This window comes from Psittacula echo (assembly GCF_963264785.1).
Source record: "Psittacula echo genome assembly, chromosome: Z".
Lineage (NCBI taxonomy): Eukaryota > Metazoa > Chordata > Aves > Psittaciformes > Psittacidae > Psittacula > Psittacula echo.
Window position 1 is genome coordinate 95,319,940 of NC_137742.1, and position 22,775 is coordinate 95,342,714.

At 37.4% G+C, this 22,775-nt stretch overlaps 1 protein-coding gene across 1 annotated transcript; it reads left to right on the plus strand.

Annotated features, from left to right (window-relative positions):
* The first annotated feature begins 56 nt into the window (after positions 1-56).
* Positions 57-21,901, plus strand: TERB1 (telomere repeat binding bouquet formation protein 1). The gene is made up of 21 exons (XM_080638385.1): positions 57-548; positions 1,414-1,524; positions 1,695-1,823; positions 2,278-2,409; positions 2,885-2,945; positions 3,038-3,153; positions 3,318-3,440; positions 4,001-4,153; positions 5,259-5,390; positions 6,646-6,771; positions 7,796-7,953; positions 8,718-9,064; positions 10,436-10,497; positions 11,518-11,589; positions 12,810-12,980; positions 13,379-13,459; positions 13,695-13,775; positions 18,887-19,000; positions 19,415-19,509; positions 20,022-20,231; positions 21,116-21,901. The coding sequence occupies exons 1-21, from the start codon at positions 515-517 to the stop codon at positions 21,140-21,142; spliced, it is 2,535 nt and encodes an 844-aa protein (XP_080494511.1). The 5' UTR covers positions 57-514; the 3' UTR covers positions 21,143-21,901.
* The last annotated feature ends 874 nt before the right edge of the window (positions 21,902-22,775 follow it).

Consider the following 22,775-nt stretch of genomic DNA (forward strand, 5'->3'; position numbering starts at 1 on the left):
TTATGGTTTAGTGGCTCACTGAGTAGCAGTAGGAGGCTGCAGGTTTTATAGTGGATATCGGACACAAGTGACTATACATAACATTACTTGGTGGTCTTACTGCTAGTTGTTGGCTGATGACAAAGTTGGCAACCTATTGCAAGGAAAATTGGATCACATTTATTGTGATGATGACATAGAACTAGGTATATGTTGAATGGCAGGGACATATTTGGTGCCCACATGGAATCATTTGATCTCTGCAAAATGTTGACTTTCAAAAGATAGTGACACGATAGTTACAAATGCAGTGTTGCCATAAAATATGGTATATCCAAAGGAAATCTTTGCCATGCAAAAGCATATTAAACTGTGTGTCAGATGACAGAGTAAAACCATAAAACTGGAAAGAGTGTATTTAAGAAAAAATACTTCGTTTATACTGCATATGGTGTTACAAATGATGCTAATCTGAACAGAAAAGAAAACGCTTTTTCCTTGCTGTTGTAGAGCAAGAACAGAGATACAACCAAAAATGGAAACTCAAAAGAGGCAGAAAAAACAGTGTGGTAAGATACTCAACATAATTTGTCATTTTTTACCTGCCTCAATTTTACAAAGTTTTACTAGGCTGTGATAGATTCGTCATGGGTGATGAGGTGTTGGGGAAATGTTTTTTTTCCATGTCAAATTTTGTGTTGGAAAATCTAATGGCAAACTTTCAGACAGTAGACAATACCACAACAAAGTCACTTCTTGTTTTGCTAATAATAACCTACATTTTTATTGTATTTAAACTTCTTTAAGAAACCCCAAGTCTTAAAAAGGTTTACAAATCTGCGGTTGCTGTCACAAATAATTATCAAGTAAGTCTGTTTATTATACCCATGCAACTAAGAAACAGATTCTCAAACGTGTCTGCCTACCTAGGCTTGTGTGTAGGTGCCCAGAAAATGTTTTGTCTTGACTTACTAATATAACAACTCAATTTAAGATTCTAGCTGCTGTGGTAAGGGATTAAGTTTTCTGTAAGTAAATACCATATAGTGAGCCTTGCTTTGTTGGATTCCTGCAATTATTTTCACTCTGAATATTTTCATGGTTCTGTTTTACTCACTTAAATATCCTTAATGCACCTTACAGTTGCATCTCATTTACTAAGACTGTTACTAGTAATTAAAGGTCAGAAATATGAAAAGGGGGCTGTAACTTTAGCAAAGGACATCATGCTCGAATAACAAACTATGGAAAGGTATATCTTCACATGTATGTTTGTTATTTGTGGATAGAGAGAAATGGTGTAGGTCCATATTTGCTCACAGTTTTTTACTTGAAAAACACATACTACTTTTTTGGGCAGGTTTATTGTAATACTAAATAGATCATAAATTAGAGCTAACAATTTTCATTAATTTTTTTTGTGTTTGCTCATAGATGTGAAAACAGATCTGAACTTATTGCTTGAATGCCTTAAATATCAGATGGACTGCCCTCTATCTCAGAAAGACACTTTGATCACTATTTACTCAATTTGTCAACAAAACAGTAAGAAGAGTTTTTCCTTAGAAAAAATACAGTCATTATGTTAACAATATATGTTAAGAAGTTGATTGTCACTTTAGAAAAAAAAATACCTAAAGGATCTTGAAAGGTTTTAATTTTAAAGAGAAATAAAAGCAAAACTTTAATTTTTGTTCTTTTTTTTAATGTTACAGGTGAAGCAAGTGAATATTTTCGAGAAATTGGTGGTTTGATGTTTGTAAATGATCTTGCAAAGTCAAGTATTCATGGCATAGTAAAAGAAGCAGCTTTGTTTACATTAGGAATTACAATGGAGAGTAATGGTAATAAGTAATATTATTTGTATTTCTGGGTAATTATTACCTCTGCTGTGCTTAGTCTCTGTTACATTTTTGTCTCAGAAAATCTCATAAGAAGATTCTTGGATCAAGCAAGGAGGAGTAGGAATGCCACTGTGTCACAGTCTATACCCAGATTTGGAGAAATACCTTGCTAAATTGTGTAGGCAGCATGCCTTGATGATAGCAGACAGCTGTACTCCTTATCTTCCTCAGCAGCAAGTGTTAAATGACTTGTAAATTTTTCTAGAGTTTGCCTAGGTCCTGGCTGGTTTAGCACTGACTACAAGAGAAGCCCTTAGCCACTCTGTAGTTCTGATTTGTCTTCACTCACCACATATTGGATGCAACTGAGACTCTAGTTAATATATTACAAATATAATTTAGGATTATGAATGGCTTGCTTTAGGACTTAATGATTTTTATTTTCTGGTTTCAGTTTATTGTCAACAAGCTTTGTGTACTGCTGCATTGTTCGAAGACCTCATTTCATTTTTAATTAATAAAGATTCTGGTGTGAACTTGAAAAGAATGTCTGTTTATGTCATCTTAGCACTAGTTTCCAATAATAGTAAGTTCGCTTCGTTGTGGGTTTTTTGGGGGTTTTTTTCTGTGTTACACCATTTTTCTTCTATTTGACAATCTGCAATACAGAAGCTTGGAACATTCAATAAGGAATGTTTTGGTAAAGTTAATTTCTAAAGATAAATGATTGCAGGTAACTGAACCTGAATTGTGTAAATAGATCATCACTCACTGGGATTTCCTTAAATAGCAGAAAGTGGTTTAGTACTAAAAATGAAATTATAGTTAAAAAATAATGCAAACCAGTAGTTACTGACAATATATAATAAAAAACAGACATAGAAATTGAACATTTTTGCTAATCTGTTGGCATTTGTTGTGATTTTGCATTTGATTTTTTTGGGGGCAGGATATATGCTTAGGAAATGGGAATAGAATATATACATGTAAACTAAACTTGACATTAAGATTTTGTCTCAAGTTGCGTATGTCTTAGGAGTCTTGCATGTGTTCTTTTTTAGTAAGTGGGCAAACCTATGTCAGAGATACAGGCTGCATTGGCCTACTGCTACAGTTATTCAGGTGGGCAGTTGCAATTCAAACATAAAATGATAGACTATTCAACACTTAGGTTTGCTTGACTATTTGGGACTTGTTTGCATTATTCTTAACAGAACAACTCTTTCCACATCTGAGATCAATCTGTCAGATGAAAATACTAATAAGTGCTATCAGCTGTGGTCCTCAGTCTGCAGTACTCTCTGTGCCTGTGTTAACAATCCCCAGAATGGTAAGTGTTGCTGTTAAAATTGTGACAAAAGTTTAAAGTATTTCTCCAAAGTGATAACAGTTTGTTTTAATTTTTGTTAATAATTGTTGGTTTTAATTTTTTAATGTTCAACTGAAATTTAATAATACATTTTGATTGGGAGTCATTTGTTTTTACGTTTCTAGAATATAATCAAAACATTTGCTCTTCAGTTTTCCCATATGCCAAAGAGTGGCTGGAAAGTTGCACAAAGCCTGAGATAGTTCGTCCTATTTGTTCGTTTGTTGGTCTCACAGTTGCAAATAACTGTAAGTGCAGCTCGAGCTCTAAGTAGTTTTTTATTTTTGGAAAAGTAAGTTTAATTTGATAGTTAAATGTTTGATTTTTTTTTTTTGTCTTGTCAATCTCTACAATTTTGCTGTTCTTCCAACTTAAACTGTGGAAACTGTATTCTACCATCTTAATTTACAGTGTATTCATTGTGCTTACGTCCACAAATAGCCACAAACTGACTACATTTAGTGAGGTTAGTAAAGAAATTTTGGAAGCTGTTTTGACTGAAAGTATTTTACAAATACAAGACATTGTTACATCTCTGAAAACAGTGACTTTGATAGAACTCGGGCATAAGGTTTGCCATTTGTATGCAAGCATTAGGGCCATGTTTTCCTTGTAACTATTTTGTATGACAATTACTACATTTCTTCAGAGTAGCATATATTCAACTTCAGTTGCATCGGTGGAAATATGATGATTAATACATGCACAGAAAAAATTGTGATGAGCCTAATTGCTAAAATGCTAAAACAGTTTGCAACTCGTATTATTTAAGACATTTTCAGGTTGTTTCCTGTTTTTTTTCGCTCAGCGTATGTGCAGAAATATTTTGTTTCTGTTGGAGGACTGGATACATTAGCTAGAGTTCTCACCAGGCTTACTCATGATTCCAGTATGAGTCACTCCAGCATAAAACTTGCAATAGCAGTAACAAAGACTCTGGATGCCTGCATTGCTAATGAGTGTGAGTGAAAAGACCATTACCATTTTTTATATATGCTAATTTTAAAACGAAATTTTTCAAGTCTTTTTTTCATTGAAAAGTGATAAGAATGGATACTGAAGGGCATTAGGTCACATACATTGATATTGCAGATTTTTTTTAAAATTCAAACAAGTATATGGGGAACAATTCAGTTCATCTGAGGTGGGTTACTTTTCCATTATTGCTAAAATAATGAAATTTAAACAAGACTGAAAATTAAAAATAAGACACTAGTTTTGTGTTAGTAAAGCTGAGAACTGTGTGTGTGGCAGTCAGCTTGGATCCTGAAGTCAGAGGGCTGTTTCTGTAGGCCTGTGCCTAAACTAATAAGCTTTGTTAGCTTTGGAAGGCTTTAGTAACTCAGGTGTGGAGCTGAACACAAAAAGATGGTTTTGCATAACCCATCTTCACTTTGATCTACTGTCTGGAGAGTGTTATCCTAACGAGGTCTTTGTGTATTCCATCAGATTTTGAGAACCCTGTGAGCCTGATCAATCTGTACTGTTGGCCATGATTATTAAATTTGACACTTGTGCTCAAAGTGCTTGTGAATGGAAGTTCAAAAAGTTTAAAAGCATATACCTGCACTAGTTTTGAGCTTAGTTTCAAAGAAGTTGATGTGGGACAGGATTAGGTGTCAGGATGTATGTACTAGCCAGTGGTGGTCCTGGTTTCAGGAAAAAGTTGACCTGTACCAGAAACTTTCTTAGCTCTTTTTGTGGCAGATAGTCCATGTGTCAGACCTTATTCTACTCTTTTTGCTCTGTTCTGGAGCTGATAAAAGATGTGGACAAACTGAGCAGAGGTCTACAAAACCTGCACATTGCAAAGGCCTTGTTTGTCAGGTATTTTGCCACATCTCTATACCACACAATCTGGGAGAAAGTGCAGCATTGGCTATGGGGCAGAACTGCTGCTCCAGGAGGGATGTGATGATTTGAAGTGTTAAAATGAAAGGACTGTGCAGGCCCAAGGCTTTTAGAGGGCTGCAGAGTTCCCTTGAAAAACAGCATTTTATATTTGGATGATGCCTATATACTTATTATTGTGTTTATTTTTCTTCAAATTATTTTTTACATAATAGCTACCATAGGTGTTGTCTTGACAAAGTACCACACTGTGTCAGAGCTACTAAAGCTGCTGTCCAATGACACTCTGGATACAAGAGAAAAAATTAGTATTATTCTAACCATTGGACACTGTACTGAAGTTTGTGGTAAGATTTTTTTTTTCTTTCTATCAGTCTTTATTGAATTGTTATACACTAACAACTTCAATGGTATTATTTATCAAGACTGGAAAATGAAGGGAAATTCTTTTAAATAAGGTAATATTAATATTTAGAAAAAGCAGACTATTATGCAGGAATTTGGAGCTGGTCTTAGGTATCACAGGATAAAATTCATCCAGACCTGAAAACTCCTACAAAACATACATACCAGACAAGTCTTTTTGAGCTTTGTTTTAATGGTCTTTGATACATACAGCTTCTGTCCACTGTTTACATAGCTGTTATTTTCTTTTAAAAGCTATGTAAAAGTATTGGTGTTGAAGTAATGTAAGCATTAGGTAATCCTGAAGTATTTTTGTCAAGCTCCTCGGGGCTTTCCCAAGGATGAAAACATTTAACACTTCAGTTAGTATTTTATGGCAGTAAAAGCAACAGAATGGGAACTTGTGAGATACTGATCATTATTTATACTACTGGTTTTTCACATGTATTTCAGAGAAGCAAGAAAAAAGGATTATGTTCAAAAATCCTCATTGATTATCATCCTTTGTCAATAACAAATTAAGTAATAAGCTCAGTAGATCATAAATCAGTTTTAAAGATGCTTTTTCATGAAGCATTATTAAAATAGCTTAATGGAAAATGTCTTTCAAATAGAAATATGATAAAACCAACGGAATGAAAGTTTCTGTTAAAATGCCACCACTGACAAAATAACCATATTTCATTGTTTTTCTGATTCTCTTGTTTTATTTAGACAACAAAGAACTAGTTTTTAGGAAGTTGTCAGGTGTATGAATATATACAGCAAATGACATCACAGCAAAAAATATAGCTAATTACATAGTTAACAAGGAGGAACAGATTAGCTACATTGGGGTTAAACTACTAATTTTATTTGAATTTTGCCAGTTACAAACTTTTGATATTTCTGCATCTCAAGATCTACATAAACATAGTGTATATCCTTTAGGAGTGTGTACCAGAGGAAAAGAAATACAGAGGCCAGAATTCAGATATTTTAGGCAACAGTTAAAAGAGTTTGTATCTCTATCACAATTCGTCTCAGTCCTCCTTCAATTTTCTTACAATAACTTGAGCTATGGTCAAATCATCCTGTGTGATTGAAGGTGCTTTTGCTGCAACCCAGGTAAGAGGTCATTACAGCATGCTTGGATCCATAATGAAACTGTGTATGAAGCTGAAAACATCTGTTTTCCTTTACAATATCCTGTTTTAGAAGAAAACCAGTGTGAGCTGCTCCAGAACAATGGTCTTCCACTTATGATTCAGTTATTAACCGAGTCTCAGGATGAGGAACTAAACAAAGTGGCTACTTTTGTGCTTAAAAACTGCAAACAAATGAGTAAGCTTACTGTTACTGCTTTAAAAATTACAGAGATTATTTCGGTTTTTAAGTTCTGTTGACTTTCTAAGTGATTTTCATTGTAGCAACTTTGTAATTCTCTGTACTCCAAGTGATGTTTGTTTTCTGCAGAAAAGTTGCATGTTTACTGCCATGGACTGATGACAGCATTTAGGCACAAAAAGGAAAAGTAAAAATTCCAACAATGTTGCAATGATGCATTTGTCAAATATATATATGTAGGGCCAGTTCTTGAAAGCTTTCCCATCTATAAATTGTGTAGCATTGTCATCTAACACACAGTTGGTACTCTATTCCTTGGTACGTACCCTTATTTATAAAGGCTAAGCTGGTAGATAATCAAGCCCAAAATCACCACAAATACAATTATTTTGCAACATGAAAAAAATACTTTGTGTTTTTTGTTGTTTATTTTTTAATAAGGTGTATTTTGAAGTATCCTTTTTAATGTTTTTTGATGCTTTTTTTGTTTGTTTTTAATTAGCTGTAGAATACTACCAATGAAACAGAAAGACGTGTCTTTTAATCTCTAAAGCGTGGAAGTATTATGCAGTTGATAATTAGTAAAAAGCATGTATCTACATTTTTGTACTACAAACATAACTAAGAGTTTTGTATAAGATTGAGGGGGTGTAGTGATTTTCAGTGCCTGTTAACATGGAGTTGTTTCTTAAAAAAAAGCAGAGAGATATACAGGTGAAAGACCTATAGAATGAGGATTAAGGCCATGATAAGAGTTTTTTAAAGCAGAGCATTATTGTATAAAAAACTTATAGCAGCTATTATTGCAAGCTCACCTCTTGTAACTGCACTATATATTTGAAGTTTGTTAACATTTACAGGTACATTAAGTTATATTGAGATGATTATTCAGAGGTTATATTTTGCATTAAATTATTGGGGCTGTCCCTCAGCATACTAAAATATAATAAATGCTTATTGAAGTGTTCATTTAAAAAAGCTTGTAATATTAATATTGTTTTATTTTTTATGATTTATAAAGCTAAACAATTGTTCCTGAAAATAAATTATAATTCATTAAATGTAACCAATACAGAGGAGTTGGACATGCAAGTCAGAAAAAGAAGTCTAGAAGACTACTGGAAGGAAGCAAAAGAAATTTTGCACAGAATAAACTTGCTTGAAAAACAGTGTAATGAGGTTGGCCCATTTACCAAAGTAGATAAAACTAAGCAATTTTTTCCAGAGTTTAGGGTTAAATAAAATGTAAACCCTTAAGATTATTTCAGTGTAAGCTAGAAAAGTAGGGAAAACATTGGATGTGTGTGAAACTACAACCTGCAACTTCTACCATTATATCATACAAATTTAGAAGTATGCAGGGCAATTGGAGAATATTGGCATCTGTGTTTTTATGAAGCATTTTAATTTATTGTAAAACCAGATTTTCTACAAATTTGAAATAATTTCGGTTGGAGAAAAAAGGGTTGGATTTATTTTTAATCACCAAACATTTGAAGCAATAATTTTATTATTTGCAAGCATGTCATGCTCATGATTGTACAGCTATAACATAGATGATAATGGAAAATGGGGGCATAAGCTAAAATAAAGTTGTTGCGTATTTTCGTTGTGCTATATAACTGCATGTTATCTCTGGGTGTGGAACTGCAAGTTTTTTAGTTATTCAGCTGGATCTTACTTAAATATTTTCATTTCTAGAAGTGCCTCATATTAGTAGCAAATCCAGTGCTTCAGCCTGGAATTATCACTTAGTAACTACCTTTCAACACCTTCAGCAGCACTGCTGTCTTGTGGGCTCTCAACTAAGGGTTTCTGAAGCTTCTCTGGAATTTCTGTTATCTCCAGAGTTAGACTTGTCTATCCTACTTAATCTTATTACTAGAATTATTTAATATTTTTATAGAGCTTGTATAGTCACTGACTAGTATTTTTCAATATAGGAAAGTGTGAAAGAAGGATTATTTGTAGAAAGATCCTCAGAAGCCAATACTGAAGCATCCAAATACTATGAGGTGAATCCTGCTGATCCAAAAACTTACATAGCAAGAACACATAAAGAAATATATTGTCCACAGTCAGATGATCATGTTCTTTCTCCATCTGTAAATTCTTCTGCACTGAAAAATGAAATAGTTAACCCTATGAATCTAGTAAATGCTTCTGTGAGACAAGGTGAACAGAGGAACAGTCTGTGTCCAGTTAATGAACTGCAAACAGACAGTGTACTACAAAGTCACACTATGAATGAAAGAACTACTTGTGTAAAAAATCAGTCTATTCAAGTAAGGTAAGTGTCTTAAACCTAAGCAGAAATACTAACTTGTTTTTCTTTAGTAATTTTCAAACTGAATGTCAGCCTTTTACATTAGCTTTTACTAAGTAGGGTTTTTTTCTGATAGTGAAAAGGTGGCTTTTGGTGGCTTATGAGAGAGTATTTTATGGAAATGTTTTTGAAGTCATGAATTAAAGATGATAGGCATGGTAGTAATAAAGTACCATCTTTTTCTCTGAATGATAGCTTCTGACATTGTATAGCAAGCCAGTACAGACCATGTTCTAATGTCTTCAACATAGTGATGAAAAATCATCCGTTGTTTTTGCCTCAAAATTCTCTCTGATTTAGTAGATCAAAATTTCAACCATTGGTTTGGATGAAGCCACAAAGAATTCTGTTATATGCACTTCCTAGGAAAACAGTTACAGATCTGCTCTGCAAAAAAAATCAGAGTGCTTACCAGCTATAGAAAAAAGCCTCCACTCCCTACTTTTCTCCCCTCGTATTCAATTGCTTCCCTCCATGGGAAGAGAAAGATAGAGCCTTGTTTAGTCATTCATTGTTCTCTTGCTCATTACGCTCACACAAATGTGGCTGGCTGGACCCTGCTCATGTGCAGCTTCCTTTCATGCATTATATTGTAACTTTGCAACCTCCACAGAAATTACCAAAAGCCTACGATATTTTCCATGGTACATTCAGATAAATTTTGCTTTGCTACTGATTAGCATAATTTGACAGAGATTATTTGTTCTTCTGGACTCTGAAACACAAAACTATTAAGACCGGGGGGTGGGGGGGATGATGAGGAAAGCTCTCTGCTTGCATATGTATTTGTGTGGCAAAAGGAGTTAACCAAGGATAACCATGGATTAGGCTCCCTGTCTTGCAGCATTTGGAGGTCGTCAATGACATAGAAAAATGTATGATCACCATATCACAGGAGTATGTAGGTAGCATATAAATTAGTGTAAGAAAAATATCAATTGCCTTTTAGAACAATTGCTACATCTATTGAAGGCTACAGTATTTGGAAGAGATTGTGAAAGTTTTATGTGCACTAATTAATCTTTGTGTTAATCAGGATTGCAAATGAGTCAGCATCCCTTGAAGGCACTGCACTCCTAGTGCTAAACAGCACTGCAAGGAGTGCTTATCACAGGTCTCTGGTAAACTGAGTTCCAACACACAGTGATTACATGCTGGATACTACAACCCCAGTAACTTGGAATAATCAGAATATTTTTTTTAAGTTTAATCTTTTATATGTTTAGTATGTGTTTTGTTTTGCCTTTGGAATGTGTGTATTGATTTACAGGTAAACATATGTTCAAAAATGTGATTTTTTTTTTTTCCCCACTGTTTGCATTCTGATCTTCCCAGTGAACACTTATTTAAGAAACCAGCAGAGATCATTAAAAACATGAAACAGGCATGCACATCAGGTACAAATAGATAGACATATTCCTTTCTTAAATAATCTTGTTCTTAATGAGATTTTAATTAGGTTTGTGTGTTTTTATCACTATTTTTTTTAATCAAAATTTATGTATCATTAGATGACAGAGTACATTGTGTAATGTATCACTTAACTGTTTGCATAGTTTGGGGATTTTATAGTGTGTGCAATTTTACTAGGAGAATATTTATTTTCCTTCTAATACATATTTTAGCTTTTTTTTTTTTTAATCGATTTTAACTATTCACATGAATGTATCACAGATAAATGTTTTAATTTTAGTCTGAGTGCAGTCTATACTGAACAATGAAAGCCAGTAATAGAAAATGGGTAAGAATCTGTCATTGTAAGACCCGGGGATAGAACCTGCCTGTGAGCATGACTTGCCTAAAGCTTTTCCTACATGTTGAAGATGTGGTTAAGATAAATGTTTTTCAGATTTGCATTGATCTTTTTAGTCTGATACATTTATTTCAGAACTGGGAGGTGTCCAATCAAATCTTTATTCATAATTTAGTTTCCTATTAATTTATAAAATTTATAATTATTGATTAGATTAGTATTTGTCAAAATGGTAACTTTAGAGGTGTCCAAGCTTATCTCCAGGTTATACCTATTTAAATTGAGAATAAGTATTATTCCAGCACATCACATTTTTCAGCATCTGAGTCCATATAGAAGAAGTAAAGTTTATAAAGCTTAGTTAAGCGATATAAGTTTACAGGGTTGTTTTGCTCTGTTCAAGTGGAAGCAATATGCTTTGGGAGAATGATGAAAAAGCACTGAATTAAATGTAATTATTCTGGATTTGCAAAAATATAAATGCGATCCATTTAACTTGAGGAATTTCATTTGGAGTTTTTGCTGTTATGTAAATTAAACTTTAATAACCTAGAGATAGAAAATACAGTTGAATATAGGTGTGCTGATGCATGATTGCCATGGGAAAAGATCGGTTGCATTTTCTTAGTGTTTTTTTTCCTTCCTAATTTGGATCAACACTCAGAGATAACCAAAGGAGAAAAAGGTACTTCAGGTACATCTGCATCCCAGAAAATGGCAGATTTCAGGTGTTCAGGTAAATATTATCCTAGGTCCTTCTTTCCTGAGTCCATAAAAGAAGGCTTACAGAGATTTTAACACATCTACAGGGTTACCCATTATGTAATTCTTAACAGCTTCCTTTCCTTTTTCTGCCCCTCTAAGAAAAACTAAATATTGAAATAAAGCGTACATATTCCAGTTTCAGTCTAGGTACCTTTTAATGTGGGTTTACTAACAAACATAATACACAACAGCTTAAAAGATGACATGCTATTACAAGGGCACTTAAGAGTGCATGCTTTCCTCCTTTTTCTGATTGGAAAGAGGGAGGAAAAACTTGGAGCCCTGCTCAGTTCCCTCATGTATTCCTCTTCTAAGCCTCCTAACTACTCTGCAGCCCTTCTATTTTCTCTGTGTTACTACTATTAAGTACAGTCAGTCAGTTTTATAGTAATCCATGATTGCAGCCTTCAGTTATCCCATCTTCTAATACCTAAACACAGTTTATCAGTAGGTTCTAAGAATGCTGCTGGCACTCAGGATTTGTAAGTGTATTTTGTAATTAAGCCAGTGTATCTTAATTTAAAAAGAAAAAAAAAAAGAGGGGGTGTGTGAAGCACCATAAGCCACCTTTGAGCATCATGTAGGCATACAGCTGTCAAACTAAATTCAACTTGATCTTTAGCACTGCTTATTTTAGGCTGGAATATTGTAGTTATGTTCCAGTGACCTTCTTGTAACTCCACACAGTGCAAAGTTCACCTTCAGCCGATGTAACTAACTATGAGAACATCCAAGAATAACTAAACCATACATTACCCTAGGAATGTCCCTGAAAACGAACAGGAAGGCTTCCTGTGAGGAAATTCGTAAGATAGACATTGTTTATTCAGGTTAATATAGGTAACTGTTACAACACAGAGAAAGTTTCAAATAATAACAAAGACATCTTTTATATTTTGGCTCCTGGATAAATCTGCAAAGGGAACTAAAGGCCCTTTCTTCCAGTCCCACTAGTATTTTCACTTCCCTAGAGGATCCATGCCTCATTTAGTGCTTCTGGAGTTGAAGGGCAATGTAAAAGAGCAAGTACAAAACAAGAAGGCACACAAAAGTGTAACCTCTTTTGAGATGTATGTATGGAAAATGGAGGTTAACTTGCAGATCATCGTGTCAAAATAGCACGCTGGATTTTGTGATGGCTTCTATAGCATTCATGCCTGCTGTTTCTACAATATCCTGCTGTTTTTCCAGGTTGTAAAGCAGGAGGACTGTCCTTCAATAGTAAAACCTTTACCAAGATGTTGCAAAGTTGTCCATACCAGTGTGACCATCACAAAGTCATTCTGGAAGCTGAAGAAAGACGTAAAAAGGGGCTTCGTAAATTGACTGTTTGTAGCAACAGGAGATATGCAGCTTCTGAGAGTAATTATGATTGTATTTTTTAGTAATTGTAACTATTGTTTTAAATAGTATTTAAAATTCTGAACTTATTTTAGTTTGATTCTGATTGTCCTGCTCCTGTAAACTCACTCATTTAATTTGATTTACCAATGATTTGTACTATGCAAGATGAGAGCTAGGCAGATCTGTTTGAGGGTATTGTGTTTTTCTTATATTGTTATATAATCTTATATTGTTGTATAATATATATGTTATAACAAGGTAATTTCATTCTAATATTACATATTTATGGATGCGAGAGGGTTATAATTCTTAATGGATAAAAGTGCATCCTGTATTTATTTGATTTAAAGGAGGCATTTTGAAAATTAAACAGTTATTAATGGCATTTGTACTGCTGTCCATCTTATATTTTGCAGAAATACTGCTGACCCCTGAGGAGAAAGAAAGACTGCATGCAGAAATACCAACTTTTAGGAGCAGACTGGATAGTTCTCAAAGTAAGGGCTTGTTTGGGAATATATTAAGTTGAAGTAAGTGTGAATGAATGTATGACATTATAACAAGATAATTTCATTCTAATATTACATATTTGTGGACATGAGAGGCTTATAGTTCTTAATGAATGAAATTAAAGCTCATCCTGTATTTTTTTTTTGTTTAAAGGAGCATTTTGAAAATTAAACAGTTATTACTTACTGGCATTTGTACTGGTGTCCATCTTATATTTTGCAGAAATACTGCTGACCCCAAAGAAGAAAGAAAGAGTACATGCAAAAATACCAACTTTTAGGAGTGAAATGGATGATTTTCAAAGTAAGGGCTTAGTTTAGAAATTAATGCAAAAAAGCCTTTACCAAATAATTCTTTTGCAAGACTTTAGCATGAGAGGCTGTGGATAGGGAATTATGCTGTGGTTTTTTTTCTGTAGATTCTGTGAAAAAATCTGTATATCAATAGGCCAGAAAAATGCTATTTTGTAATCCTGATATTGTGTTATGTACATTAGTTCAGAATGAATTTGGCACTTGCTTTGAAGATACTTCTTCGAATCCTACCAGGGCTGCTTCCTTGCCATCTGCTATTCCTCAGTTTTGTGGTGTTAATTTTTAAAATAGAGAGGTATAGTCAGGACCAGAGCACAGTACAGTTCCTGTTCCTGGATTCAGAATCACTCTATTATACATTTATAGCCATGTTATCCTGTCATACCTCTTTCTGTTCGAGCTTGGAGCTCTGATAAGGATTTGGGCCTCTGTGTCCTGAATAGCTAAAACAGTAAACCTTAACATATACATCAATACTAGAGCAAGTAACTGAAAGTAACTTGTCAGAAAATTAAGTACTGGAGATACGTTTACCTTTCCTATATGATGAGGTGTTGAATAAGATGCTACTAACAAAGTAGAGTTGTGAATATCATTATTCTATTTAATTAATTTCTGGTAAAAGCTAGTAGACTTTTTTTCCCCTCCAGATTCAGAAATTAATTAATTAATTTAACCTTGGCTAGGGATGTGAAAGATAACAGGAAGGGATTCTATAGGTACATTGCGAATGAAAGACAGACTAGGGACAACATGGGCCCTCTGCGAAAGCTATCAGGAAAACTGGCTACCCTGGATTTGGAGAAGGCTGAGGTTCTTAATGACTTCTTTGTCTTCACTGGCAAATGCTCTGACCACACCACACAAGTCTTGGAAGGCAGATGCACAGACTGTAAGAATGAAGACCTTGGGCCCACTGTAGGAGAGGATCTGGTTCAAGACCATCTTAAAAACCTGAATGTACACAAGTCCGTGGGACCTGATGGAATCCATCCGTGGGTCCTGAAGGAGCTGGCAAATGAAGTTGCTGAGCCACTGGCCATCATATTTGAAAACTCATGGCAGTCAGGTGAAGTTCCTGACGACTGGAAAAAGGGAAATATAACCCCCATTTTCAAGAAGGGAAAATGGATGACCCGGGGAATTACAGACCAGTCAGTCTCACCTCTGTGCCTGGCAAAATCTTGGAGCAGATTCTCCTGGAAGGCATGCTAAGGCACATGAAAAACAAGGAGGTGGTTGGTGACAGCCAGCATGGCTTCACTAAGGGGAAATCCTGCCTGACCAATTTGATGTCCTTCTATGATGGGGTTACGGAACTGATGGACAGGGGCAGAGCAGGTGATGTCACCTACCTGGACTTGTGCAAAGCGTTCGAAACTGTCCCACATGACATCCTTGTCTCTAAATTGGAGAGACATCAATTTGATGGGTGGACCACTTGGTGGATAAAGAACTGACTGGATGGCCGCATGCAAAGACTTGTGGTCAATGGCTGGATGTCCAGCTGGAGACCTGTTATGAGTGGTGTCCCTCAGGGATGGGTGTTGGGACTGGTCTTGTTCAACATCTTTGTCGGTGACATGGACAGTGGGATTGAGTGCGCCCTCAGCAAGTTTGCTGATGACACCAAGCTGTGTGGTTCACTTGATATGCGGAAGGGAAGGGATGTCATCCAAGGAGACCTCGACACGCTTGTGAGGTGGGCTGATGCCAACCTGATGAAGTTTAACCATGCCAAGTGCAAGGTCCTACACCTGGGTGGGAGCAATCCCAGGCACAGCTACAGGTTGGGCAGAGAAGAGATTCAGAGCAGCCCTGTGGGGAAGGACTTGGGGGTGTTGGCCCATGAGAAACTTAACATGAGCCGGCTGCAGTGTACGCTCACGGCCCAAAAAGCCAACCGTATCCTGGGCTGCATCGAAAGGAGCGTAACCAGCAGGTTGAAGGAGGTGATCCTGCCCTTCTACTCTGCTCTTCTGAGACCTCACCTGGAGTATTGTGTGCAGTTCTGGTGTCCTCAACAGAAAAAGGACATGGAACTGATGGAACAAGTCCAGAGGAGAGCCACGAGGATGATCAGGGGACTGGAGCACCTCCCGTATGAAGAAGACAGGCTGAGAAAGTTGGGGCTGTTCAGCCTGGAGAAGAGAAGGCTGCGTGGAGACCTCATAGCAGCCTTCCAGTATCTGAAGGGGGGCCTACAAGGATGCTGAGGAGGGACTCTTCATCAAGGACTGTAGTGACAGGACAACGGGTAACAGGTTCAAACTTAAACAGGGGAAGTTTAGATTGGATCTAAGGAAGAAATTCTTTACTGCGAGGGTGGTGAGGCACTGGAATGCGTTGCCCAGGGAGGTTGTGAATGCTCCATCCTTGGCAGTGTTCAAGGCCAAGTTGGACAGAGCCTTGGGTGACATGGTTTAGTGTGAGGTGTCCCTGTCCATGACAGAGGGTTGGAACTAGATGATCTTAAGGTCCTTTCCTACCCTACCTATTCTATGATAGCTATGGAGGTCTCTTAAGATAAATAAATAAACTCTAACTGTATTTCATTTCAAGAGCCTACTACACTAGTATGTTATCTTTAGCAAGTAAATATTTTCTGAAGTAAACTGAATTTTCCAGTCTTTCTTCAAAGACCAGATAGCAGTTTGGCTCAAAAAAATGGTTCTGTCTTAAATTTTAATTCCTACAACATTACCCATGTTTTGTTTTTTTAAGAAGGATGCATGTTGTGGTCTAAACTCAGGATGTTGGGATGATGGTCGGAGGGAAGTCAGGGCCAGTTGTTGGTGACCTGAAGACATCTAGTTGGTGTGCTATAAAAGTGCTACGTAGCGGGCAACAGTGTTCAATTGAGTTCATTGGCTATTTTCCTCTAAAATCAAATCCCCTTGAGGTCCCATCTGGAGAACAAGTCTAGGTCACTTTTCCATCCCACTTTGTCATGTCTTCCCCATGATCCCACAGGTAAAACCATAGGGTGACCTGTGGCGTATACCTTCTATATCTTCTCTCTCGAGCAGCAGGATGCCTTTTGTTAATAGCTAAGACATGTGTTGGTACATGTGAGGAGCTGGATAGATCAGATAGTTCGTCTCTCAATTGTTTGAGCTCCTGGGACAGTTTTTCTACAGGTGAAGTGATGGAATGGATGAGATTGTCTTCAAACTCTTGAGGTTTATGAATCAGTTCATCCACTGTTAGTGGTACTACGTCCTTCCAGGTTACTGTTGCCCATGAATGGGCATATGATGACAGTACATTCCGTGTAAATTTCTGCCACATGGGTCATGTACATTCGACATCATCTGGATCTATGGGTACATCCCTGTTATTCGGCTTGATATGATAGATCATCTCTACAATGGCTGATGCCCTCACAGACTGGATGCCTTTGTCTACAGTGGTCCACTCGGCTGAACAACTCATAACATCGTCCTTGTCTGGAAACCTTTCTTTCACAGCTGCCAAGAGCCGCTTCCAAAGGCTGAGGGACTTTTTTCTCTCTTGCAATTGCTTTGTCAATTCCCCCTTCCCTAGCAAGTGATTCCAGCTGCTTGGCTTCCCTACCTTCTAGTTCGTGACCATCGGCCCCTTTATCCCAGCATCAGAGCAACCAGGTGATGATGTGCTCACCCGGTTGACTGGTAAAATCTTTTCACGTATACCGTAGCTCAGGTGAGGTCCGGGATCGAGACGTCACCTCTTCTTCCTCTGATTCACATACTAATAACTCCTGGTCAGATGCTGTCCAGAGTGGTGAGTGCATTGTTTCTTCTTCTTGCTTTGTCTTTCTTGCCTGTTTTTGGTTTTTCCCATTATGTACAGGGGCAACTGATATTGGCACGAATTGGTCCTCTGCTGTAGCTGCTGTACTTGGAGTTGGATTAGCTATGCTGTTTGTTGTGGTCGAAGTTTGGGTAGCTGCTGTACTAATTGCTGGGACTGGTGTAGCTGCTGTATTTGGAGTTAGAATAGCTGTGCTGTCTGTTGCGATCTAAGTTTGAGTAGCTACTGTACTTGTCGCTGGGGCTTGTGTAGCTGCTGTGCTTGGAGCTGGAGTGCTGCGCTGCCTGTTGCTTTGCGGTCAGATCCAAGGACTTTTTTTCCTTTGAAAGGTGCTGGATAGTGTTGAACAGGGCTCTGTAAGCACAGGCCAAGCCCCAGCAATGATTTGCCATGATTTGTCCCTCTATGGTATGACCAGGATGACAACATACCTCATTTAAGTGTTTTGCTAATTTTTCTGGATTTTGCACTTGTTCAGTGATGAAATTCCAAAGCACTGGAGGAGCCCACTGGCCTAGATACTTGCCCATACTATCCCATACACCCTGCCACTCATGGCTGTCCAGCCTCGGAGAAAGTCTCCTGGTCCTCCTGTATTGTCTTCCAACCCTAGAAAAGACCCAAACCTGACTCTGCTTAACTCCTGAGATCAGACAAAATGGTCGTGGGTGAAGCAGACTCTGTATGCGTGCCAACATGGTGATCCCCATCACAATCAGCAGGCAGGTCTCAAGGGTACCTGAAGGCCATTCAAAACCTTCAGAACTCTCAAGTGATGCTGTAAATGGTCTGGTGGTGGGGCTGGAAGCGTAAGGGAATGTCTCCTTCGTGGGTTGACCACCTGAGGAGGGAATAAAAGATGTGTAATTGTTAAACACTTCTGTTATATACCTCACAAAGTATAGAGGTGGTGACCACACTGGGAACGCAAGTCAGATCAGTTTCATGATCAATGAGTCTATAGTATTATAAGTCATTACCATAAAGTACAATGAAACAAGAACCTTAGCCCAAGGCCCCCAGCCAATAAACACTAAAACAGCAAATACCATCTATAAGTAAGGTATGACATGTTGAAATTCTGAGATCAAGAGCAACCTCCCTGGCAGAGCATGAGACTCAGAAAGTCCTTGGTCAGAGTAAACATTACTGAGCAGCAACTGAAACCATCGGTGTTATCAGTGCTGTTCTCAGGCCAAAAGTCAAAAACACAGCACTGGACCAGCTACTAAGAAGGAGAAAAAATGACTGCTACTGCTGAACCCAAGACAATGCATAATGTTTTATTGTTTGGGGTTTTTTCAGGTATTATTTTGACTCCAAATAGAAAAAAACAATCTAATACTTCAAATAGAGATGGTCATAGTAAAAATGTGAGTTTGGCTGATGACTGTAACTTGATACCTACGTATAAAAAGTGTGAGTATTACCAGAAAATTAATTTTGTAATAAGTGTAACTTAAAGATCAGGCTTTGCATTTAGGCCAGGGCTTTGAGAAACGCAACTGTGCTTGCTACTGAAGACAAAATGGCTAATAATTAAAATAGGTATGTTCTAGTACCTTCAGTCATAGTATTATTGATGTTGGAGTTAGTTCCTACAATTTGCTAGTTGCTAATGCATAAACAATCCTCATGTGTTAATGTCAATGATGAGAAAAAGAGCTAAAGAAAATGAGATATTACTAATAAAACAACATGCTCATATTGAAGTTCATTAGAATAAACATTCCTTTGCAACGCTGTATTCAGTTTTGCAGTAGATTTCAGTTAGTTTAATGTAACTAAGAGGTGGCCTTGTTCACAATTTCATAGCTTTACAAAAAAGCTAAGATGCTAACTTGAACAGGCAGAGAGTCAAAGAAATGTGCAACCAGGAATGTCCGCGCTTGAAAGAAAATCACCTGTATTCAGTGGACAGAGATGAGGTTAGTTATGCAAAGCCTAATAAAACACTCACATATTTATAAATGTCTAAAGAAAATCTCTGAATTGCATAAATTCTTTTAAAGTCACCTCTAACAGGAGTCCCGTAGTAAAGTGGACTTTGTTAGAGATATTCCTCTGTTAATGGTGCTCCAGTCATATTGATTTATCCCTGAAATGAATTCAGCATTTTCAACTGACAGTCGTTTCTGAATAATAGATATGGAGGTATGCTTTTTCCAGCATTAGTGAAAATGTGCATGGAAATAACATAAATATGCTAAAGATGTAGGCATGACAGAAATGAAGGTATGAAAAAATTGAAATGAAATACTGTATTTCAGTAAGTGGGTAACAGTGGAGAAACTTTGAAGAACCATTGTTTTCTTGGCAAAGTGATAATTTCTTTAGAACTACTTCAGATTGTATTGCCAGTAATAATGTGTTATTTCCAAATGCAAAACAGTATGCAAATTGATATAATTTTTAATTTCACCAAAATAAATATTTGGAGAACAATGAAAAATGTTCCCTGAAGACAAACGCAAAAACTTTAAACAACAGAAGAACCCGAAAAGATTTCACAGCTGAAGAAATAAACTGTCTTTTGAGTGGAGTGAAAAAAATAGGTAACCACTGGAATGTAATTTTGTTGTCTTATCCGTTTCAGAAAGGACGGAAAAATGTTGACCTTTCCAAGAAGTACTACAGGTTACAGTTACAAGTAATCATATTTTTTTTTCTACTATCACATATGCATGTTGTCAGTTCTGTTCTCAGCTTTTGCTCCTGAACTGACTGGGGAAAAAAAAGACGGGCTATCAGAATTTGGAACCCATGGGATTGTGCTTGGTGTTAGTTCAGTGCTATGCATGCTTGAGCACTGGAACAGTATCCAATGTAATCCAACCAGGGCTGGTGCTTGGAGAAGGAGAACTGAACTAGGGACATATTAGAAAGCATTTGAACCCTCCAGTGCCACCTGGCAGGATACAAAGGGTAAGGTTTTCAGTTAAGGACTCTAAATTAATCCCTGTTTTTATTAGGAAGTTGATCTCTCTGTTCAGTCCCTTTTCTGAAGATGGTTTGTGAAAATCTCTCTGGCAATTTTTACTATCTTTGACATGCACACTCTGTACAGGGAGATGCTGCGTATGGGTTGGGTGGGCGACATTTCTGCTGTGATTCAGATGTGTGGGGCAGTGTTCATTGGGATGCCTTTCTGTACTGCAGTGTTTTGTGAAATTGTGCAGTGGTTTGTGTCAACATTTGCACTGACATTTTCACAGAATGACAGAATCCCAGGGTGGTTTGGGTTGGAAGGGACCTCAAAGACCATCCAGCTCCAACCCCTCTGCCACAGGCAGCAACACCTTCCACTAGAGAAGGTTGCTTCAAGCCCCGTCCAACCTGGCCTTGAACACTGCCAGGGATGGGGCAGCCACAGCTTCTCTGGGCACCCTGTGCCAGTGCCTCACAGGGAAGAACTTCCTCCTAATACCTACTCTAAATCTCTCCTCTTTCAGTTTAAGGTCATTCCTCCTTGTCCTATCACTGCTTGCTTGTATAAAAATTTTATGCAAATTTTCTTTTATCTCCATTTTATAGAGGCGAGAAAAAAACAAAGCTGAATGACACCTTTCAAGAGTATTTTGGATCTTGTTGCAGTATGTTGAAGAACGGCATTTTTGACAGTGATGTGCTGTTGCACAAACCCTTGGAGAATTTAGATTGGCTTGGACTCCTGTTTTCAGTGATAACATTCATTGACAGAGTTGTTCCACTTTGTAAATTGAAATTATATGTAATTGCCTAAGTTTGTTATTTTGGTGCTTGGTTTTTTTTTTTTTTATTATTATTATAATTTTTTTTAGTAATGCTAATGTGGCTAACAAAATACCAGTAGAATTTATGAGGTTCTCTGAACCTTCTTGAACGTTATGTAATATTTGATCTGCCTTTTTGTTTGAAGCTCTCTATAGTTTGCTTTATAGCATTTGTAAGAAAAGGCTCTATTGCTAAAATTAATATTTTATGTCAGAAACTGGTGTTAAATGTTTTGTCTTAATTTGTTTCCTCTTAATCAGTGAAATGTTTAAAGTAGGTAAAATATTTTGTCATGGGTTTAATGTGCTGTATATGCAGAAATGTATCTATGACAGAAAACACCAGATGTATGTAGTAGCATGTAGCAGGCATTTTTTTGTGTATTACTCAAGTAAATAGGCAGAACTGCCATTTCTGTTAATTGCACAATTTTCAAAGAAAGCTTTTTTGAAACCCTTAAGCACGTGATTTTTCAGTGATAGCCTTAGTATTTCATTTGCATATTTTATCTATTCTGATAAAGGGGTGATTAATTAATTTGTTATGGAAAAAGTTTAGTTACCTTTTTAGCACTAGGGTTTTACCTTTCAGGGAGCTGTAGAGAGTGACAAGGTCCCCCCTGAGCCTTCTTCTCTCCAGACTAGACACCCCAGGTCCCTCAGCCGTTCCTTGTCACATTTGAGCTCCAGGCGCTTCACCAGCGTCATTGCCGTTCTGTGGCCCCAGTCCAGCACCTCAATGTCTCTCTTGTAGTGAGGGGCCCAGAAGTAAGCACAGGATGCAAGGTGTGGCCTCCGCAGTGCCCAGTATAGGGGCACGATCACTGCCCTGAGCCTGCTGTCTACACTACTGCTGATACAGGCCAGGATCCTGTTGGCCTTCTTGGCTGCCTGGGCACAAGCTGCTGATGTTCAGCTCCATCAGGTCCTTTCCAGTCACTCTTCCCCAAGCCTGGAGTGTTCCATGGGGGGTTTGTGGCCCAAATGCAGGACCGGGCACTTTGCCTTGTTAAATTTCCACAACTGTTTCCAGTGTTTCAGCTGCTCTCGTCATGCAAGTTGCTGAAAACGGCATCATTAAAAAATTACTGTGTAATCAGAAGGGAAGAGTCCTGGATCAAAGTGAGCAGGAACCTGTTGTGTGCGTCTGTGCAAGTCAATCTTTTTCTCTGTTTTTGATTGACCGTGCATTCTCGATACTTATTATCTTGCATGAAGTGCTTTGGAATCCACACATAACGGGCATTATGAAAATATAACTGCATAAGAATAATTAATGTCATTTTTAGTTGGCTTTAGCTACTCAGCACAGCAGGCTGCAAGGAACGGCGGCGAGCATTCCTCCCCGGCGCCAGGGGGCGCTGCGGGACGTGGTCTTCTTCTCCGCCTTTCCAGGCGTGGCAGGCACCGCCCAGGGCGGGGCGCGCTGCAGGGGCTGGCCG